The 6,446-nt window shown below is 47.8% G+C and overlaps 1 protein-coding gene across 2 annotated transcripts; it reads left to right on the top strand.

Moving 5' to 3' along the window:
- Window positions 1–2,213: 2,213 nt before the first annotated feature.
- Window positions 2,214–6,040, top strand: LOC103643809 (elongation factor-like GTPase 1). 2 transcript variants are annotated; one of them, XM_023301355.2, is made up of 2 exons: window positions 2,214–5,451; window positions 5,526–6,040. In XM_023301355.2, the coding sequence occupies exon 1, from the start codon at window positions 2,287–2,289 to the stop codon at window positions 5,419–5,421; it is 3,135 nt and encodes a 1,044-aa protein (XP_023157123.1). In that variant the 5' UTR covers window positions 2,214–2,286; the 3' UTR covers window positions 5,422–5,451; window positions 5,526–6,040. The 2 variants fall into 2 exon arrangements, with proteins under 2 accessions (XP_023157123.1, NP_001361539.1); NM_001374610.1 differs by having other exon boundaries at window positions 2,232–5,588.
- Window positions 6,041–6,446: the final 406 nt, after the last annotated feature.

Below are 6,446 nucleotides of genomic sequence, written 5' to 3'. Positions count from 1 at the left end.
GCGAAGTACTGAGCCATAGGTCCTGGTCAAAGGCCCTTAATCATGGCCTCAATGACAATTTCATTGGGCACCGTGGGCGCTTGTGCCCTCAATCGCAAGAACCTTCGGACATACGTTTGGAGGTATTCCTCATGATCTTACGTGCATTGGAACAAGGCCTGAGCTGTGACTGGTTTTGTCTGAAAACCTTGGAAACTGGTCACCAACATGTCCTTAAGCTTCTGCCACGATGTGATGGTCCCTGGCCGAAGAGAAGAATACCATGTTTGAGCTACATTCCAGACTGTCATGACGAAGGACTTCGCCATAACTGCAGTATTTCCCCCATACGAAGATATAGTTGCTTCGTAGCTCATCAGAAACTGCTTTGGATCTAAGTGCCCATCATACATGGGAAGCTGAGGTGGCTTGTATGACGGGGGCCATGAGGTAGCCTGCAGTTCTGCTGCCAAGGGAGAAGCATCATCAAAAGTAAAGGTATCATGATTAAAATCATCATATCATCCATCTTCGTTGAACAAGCCTTCTTGACGAAGCTCCCTGTGTTGGGGCCTTCGATCTTGTTCATCTTGAACAAGATGACACACTTCTTCAGTAGCTTCGTCGATCTTCCTTTGAAGATCAGCCAGCCACGCCATCTTCTCCTTCTTCCTTTGTACTTGCTGATGGATTATTTCTATGTCCCTGATCTCTTGGTCCAACTCCTCCTCCTGGAGTGTTGGACTGGTGGCTTTCCTCTTTTGGCTTCGAGTCTCTCGGAGAGAAAGAGTTTCCTGGTTTGGGTCCAGCGGCTGCAGTGCAGCAGTTCCTGGCGCTGAAACTTTCTTCGGCGGCATGACGAAGGTCAGTGCTTGCCGAAGGTGGTCGAAAGAGTTCACCGGAGGTGGGCGCCAATGTTGGGGACTTGTTCTCAAGTACTATGAATTAAGAACAAGACAACACAAAATGTTAAGAGTTAATACCCTTCGTCTTTCGAAGCATTATTTCTCATAGGATATAATGATCTTCAGACGAAGGTGATGAAGGACATACCTTCATCATCATAGCGCATATTAATGAAAGAAGAAGTATATGCAATATAAAAGACAACATGAATAATTATATGACATTGTTAATATATTCCTCATTATCATGGATAAACAGAAACAATATTGAATTACATTTATACCTTCGACTTGACAGAAAGCAAAAGTCCAAGCGTGACGCACGAGCGAGTACAAGTCAGTGTGAACAGTACAGGGGAATTGTTCATCTATTTATATGCACAGGACGCAGCCTGTGAGAAATTACATTCATGCCCTTTATATTTACTATCGATTTATAGATGAAACTATGAGGACTAGATGGTCTTTTCCCTTTTAAGTCGGTTCCTTCTTTCCGCTATTTAGCCGAAGCTTCCTTGCGCGTAGCTTCGGAGCGACTCCAACTTTCGTCACGATCATGCTTTCCACATCGTACATGCTTTTAACCCGAGTCTGAAGGTACCTGTTTATATGTCACACTTGGAAGATATTGTTAAATCACGTTTTTGAGGACCTTTGGAGGACGAAGACCCCCAACAGGTATAATGCAGATATATTTTACACATGGACACACGAGTATAGGTTGTACACTGCACACGTCTACCCAACGAGTAGAGATTCTTGCCCATTAATATACTCATGGGTTAAAATCATTCTATACTCTCCTTTATATCAAGTATTTGGGTTTCAAGTACCCGTTAGCATCTCTACTCAAAAGGAAATAGTTTCTACGGTACGACAAAACACATTGGATTGCAAAATTTCAATTGTTTGCAAAAAGAAAAATCACTTTAAAATGAACTGAAATTGGGCAGAGCAACACAAAAGTCTTCCCCGTTGGTTAACTTAAGACTATCTATCTCACTTTATAAACAATATAGTTTATGGTATAAAACAATATTTTTATACAATTAATATACACGACCTGCTAAGCCTAAGAATATTCGCAGCTGTCCAGTTTTTTGCTTAGGAGGAGAGGCAAGGGGAGGGGTGACGGTGGCGGTGACGACACGAGAGTTTTCGTTCCCGGATTGCCAATTGTGTGCCGCTGTTTATTTTTTGTCCGACAATTGACGATCGGACGGCATGAGTATAACTTAGCCTCAGATCCAACGGTTCGCGTAGCTTACTTGTCCGGTACGAAGCAAAGTCGGCCCTATAAACACTGTCATCCTGGACCCGCTCCAAGGCCCAAACAAGCCTTTTTCTGCCTGCTTCAGACCGCTCCAAAGCTCCCCAAGCCCAAACCCTAGCCACCACGGCAATGGCGGCGGTGGAGAGGGCCGACGAGTCGGCGGCGACCGCGGCGGGTGACCCGCGCCACGTCCGCAACACGTGCATCCTCGCGCACGTGGACCACGGCAAGACCACGCTGGCCGACCACCTGGTGGCGTCTTGCGGGGACGGGCTCCTCCACCCGAAGCTCGCCGGACGGCTCCGCTTCATGGACTACCTCGACGAGGAGCAGCGGCGGGCTATCACCATGAAGTCCGCCGCCATCGCGCTCCGCTCCCGGGCCGGCCACCGCATCAGCCTCATCGACTCCCCGGGCCACATCGACTTCTGTTCCGAGGTCTCCTCCGCTGCGCGCCTTTCGGACTCGGCGCTCATTCTCGTCGACGCCGTCGAGGGGGTGCACATCCAGACGCACGCCGCGCTGCGCCAGGCCTTCATCGAGCGCCTCCGGCCCTGCCTCGTGCTCAACAAAATCGACCGCCTTATCACCGAGCTCAGCCTCACCCCCGCCGAGGCCTACGTCCGCCTCCACCGCATCGTCTCCGACGTCAACTCTATCTATTCCGCGCTCCGCTCCCACTCCTACTTCTCCCTCCTCTCCGCACTGGAGGACAACCCCTCCACAAGCTCTTCGTCCTCAGCTGAGGACCTACCGGAGGACTTTGAAGACGACGATGACAACGAGGACGCCTTCCAGCCCCTCAAGGGCAATGTCGTCTTCGCCTGTGCACTTGACGGCTGGGGCTTTCGCCCCCAACAGTTCGCCAACCTCTACGCCAGAAAGATCGGGGTCAACCCCTCTGCCTTCCTGAAAGGATTGTGGGGCCCCAGATATCTAGATAAGAAGACGGGGAAGGTTGTAGGGAAGAAAGCCATCAAGAGCTCAGACCCACAGCCAATGTTCGTGGAGTTTGTGCTAAGTGCCCTGTGGAAGATGTACGAGCTGGTGCTGAAGGATGGTGGTGAGAGTAAGGGGGTGAAGAAATTGATTGTAAACTTTGACTTGAAAATTCCCGAACGAGAGCTGAAGAACAGAGATACAAAGGCTGTGCTGCAGTCCGTCATGAGCCGGTGGCTGCCGCTGGCAGATGCTGTGATGGATATGGTGGTGGAGTGCACGCCTGATCCTGTTGCTGCTCAAGGGGTCAGGGTTGCAAGGCTTATGCCAAAGAGGGAGGTTACTCCAGAAGATGCTGCTGGATGCCCTGAGGTTGTTTCGGAGGCAGAGAGGGTGCGGAGGTGTGTTGAGGCCTGTGATGTGAGTGCTGATGCGCCAGTGGTAGTTTATGTGTCAAAGATGTTTGCTGTGCCATCTAAGATGTTGCCATTGAAGGGAGTGTATGGGGAACTATTGAACCACCAAAGTACCAGTGAGTCAGAGGAGTGCTTTATGGCATTTGCGAGGGTCTTCAGTGGCGTCCTTCATGCAGGGCAGAAGGTATTTGTGCTATCACCATTGTATGATCCAGTAAAAGGGGATACGGTTCAGAAGCATGTGCAGGAGGTGGAGCTGCAATACTTGTATGAGATGCTAGGACAAGGCCTGAAGCCAGTTGCCAGCGTGGGTGCAGGGAATGTGGTTGCAATCCAGGGTCTTGGGCAGCATATATTGAAGAGCGCCACATTGTCGTCCACCAAGAATTGCTGGCCCTTCTCGAGCATGATGTTCCAGGCGTCTCCGATGCTTAAGGTTGCAATTGAGCCCTCAAATCCAGCTGATTTAGGAGCTCTTGTTAAAGGGCTTAGGCTTCTTAACCGGGCAGACCCATTTGTTGAGTATACAGTTTCGCAGAGGGGCGAGCATGTCCTTGCTGCTGCTGGTGAGATACATTTGGAGCGGTGCATAAAGGATTTGGAGGAGAGATTTTCAAAGGTCAAATTGGTGGTCTCAGACCCCCTAGTTTCTTTTAAGGAGACAATCGAAGGGATGGGTGTCAGTTTAGTGGAGAGCTTGAAGAACCCACAGGAGTTTGTTGAGAGGACTACTCCAAATGGTAGGTGTACTGTGCGAGTCCAGGTCTTGAGGCTTCCCATTGCCCTGACTAAGGTCCTTGAGGAAAGTGAACAGTTGCTTGGTCAAATAATTGATGGGAAAACAGCAAAAAGGGATGGTGTTTTGGATCCTCGCCTTTCTCAGGAAGATGGTGATTCCGCTGCAACTCTAAGACAGCGGATGATCGATGCCATAGACAGTGAATTAGAAGCAATATCTAAGCAAGTTGATAAAGAAAAACTCGACAGGTATAGAAAGACATGGCTTGGACACCTTGAAAGAATCTGGTCACTAGGTCCTTGGCAGGTTGGTCCAAATATCCTTCTTTTGGCTGAATCAAAATCAAGTGGTGGTGCAGTAACTGTCCAGGATGGAAGGCAAGGTGTACTTGTGAGTGGTCCAGCTCATGTCTCTGAGAAATTGGGGTTTGTGAGGGATTGCGATACCAAAAATAACAACAATCTTGACAATGGTGAATATGCAACGGATGCTCCTGAATCATTGCATATAGAGTCTACAACACTAAGGAACAGCATTGTCTCAGGATTCCAGATTGCCACTAATGCTGGGCCTTTATGTGATGAACCTATGTGGGGTCTTGCGTTTATTGTTGAGCCTTACATATTTGCTGATGGCTCTGATGCTGCCAACCAATCTGATCAATACAATGTCTTCAGCGGTCAAGTAATCACTGCGGTTAAAGAAGCATGCAGAGCAGCTGTTCTTCAGAACAAGCCAAGGCTTGTTGAGGCTATGTATTTCTGTGAGTTGACCACGCCAACCGAGCAGTTAGGTGCAACTTATGCAGTTCTTGGTAAGAGGCGGGCAAGGATTCTGAAAGAAGAGATGCAAGAAGGAACCTCGTTATTTACAGTGCACGCTTACCTGCCAGTTGCGGAGAGCGTTGGATTTTCGAATCAACTTAGGAGTTTAACTGCAGGTGCAGTTAGTGCTCTCCTCGTTCTTAGCCACTGGGAAGCTATTCCTGAGGACCCCTTCTTTGTCCCAAAGACGCAGGATGAGCTCGAAGAATTCGGGGATGGTTCAAGCATTGGGCCAAACTTGGCTAAAAAGCTTATGAATTCTGTCAGACGAAGGAAAGGACTGCATGTCGAAGAGAAAGTTGTGGAGCATGGCACAAAACAGCGGACTCTCGCTAAAAAAGTGTAGTTGTTGGCCAATGGCCTCCATACAGATGCGGTAGGAAAACCACATCTCTTTTTGTCCAAGGTTCTGTCTTGGTATACTGAAACATACTCAAAATTTATATGCAGTGAAATAGCTTTCATTCAGTACGACATTGTTGTTTGAGAGAGTTGAGATGGGATATGTACGGGCGGCATTGGTGGTGCCTTGGTCTACAATATTAGAAAGATCACAGTTTGTTGTGAGGAAAACGGGGACGATTTACCAAAAAAAAAAAGCCCTTCATGATAGGTATTTTCTGGACCTTCGTATCTTGCAATACCAATGAAATAGCATAGAGCGCCCATTTTGTCCTGGGAGCAAGAGCAAACTTCGTCTATTATTGGTTTGCATGTGTACTGAGTGAGTGAGAAGCTATGTTCTTTGTAGGAAGCTATGTGTACTGAGAGTGAGAAGCTATGTTCTTTGTAGCAAGCTGTCTTGTTGCTCTAACAGGGCGACAGAACACTCGGATAAACATTTTTGTAAACCTACCCTTTGTGGAAGGGACTGTTGGAGCACAAAAAACTAACTCCCTACATGGCGTGTATAGAGTGATACTATTGAATGGCATAGAATACCTTCTACTATTGAATAGCTTTTATTTTGAGCTTGTCTTTTCTTGTTAGGGTGATTTTCATTTTGTTAATGGTTATTGGTTTGCATGATGGCTACGGCATCTTTCATAGGATCGGAGCCAACATTTTTACGGATGTGGCTCCAGTGTCTTTCGGCGCGTGGATGCACATTAGTCCGGGCTTGTTTAAGAGTCAGGGATGGCTATTCAATTTTGATATAGCAAGAGTATTTTAGACCTTTCAATCCTCTCAATGCCTTAGCGATAATCACCGCCTCCTTGAAACACACACAAGAGCCCGTTCCCGTGCACCACCGGGGGGCCGCACGAGTTTATGATGATGCCGATGGGGACAGAAGCTAGCATATATGACGTGATAGTTCATAGAACCAAACTAGTATCAGCGACGACGACGCAAAAGCTAAAAACGAAG

This window comes from Zea mays, chromosome 1 (genome assembly GCF_902167145.1).
Source record: "Zea mays cultivar B73 chromosome 1, Zm-B73-REFERENCE-NAM-5.0, whole genome shotgun sequence".
Lineage (NCBI taxonomy): Eukaryota > Viridiplantae > Streptophyta > Magnoliopsida > Poales > Poaceae > Zea > Zea mays.
The sequence above is the reverse complement of the archived record's forward strand: the minus strand, read 5'-3'. Positions and strand labels throughout refer to the sequence as shown.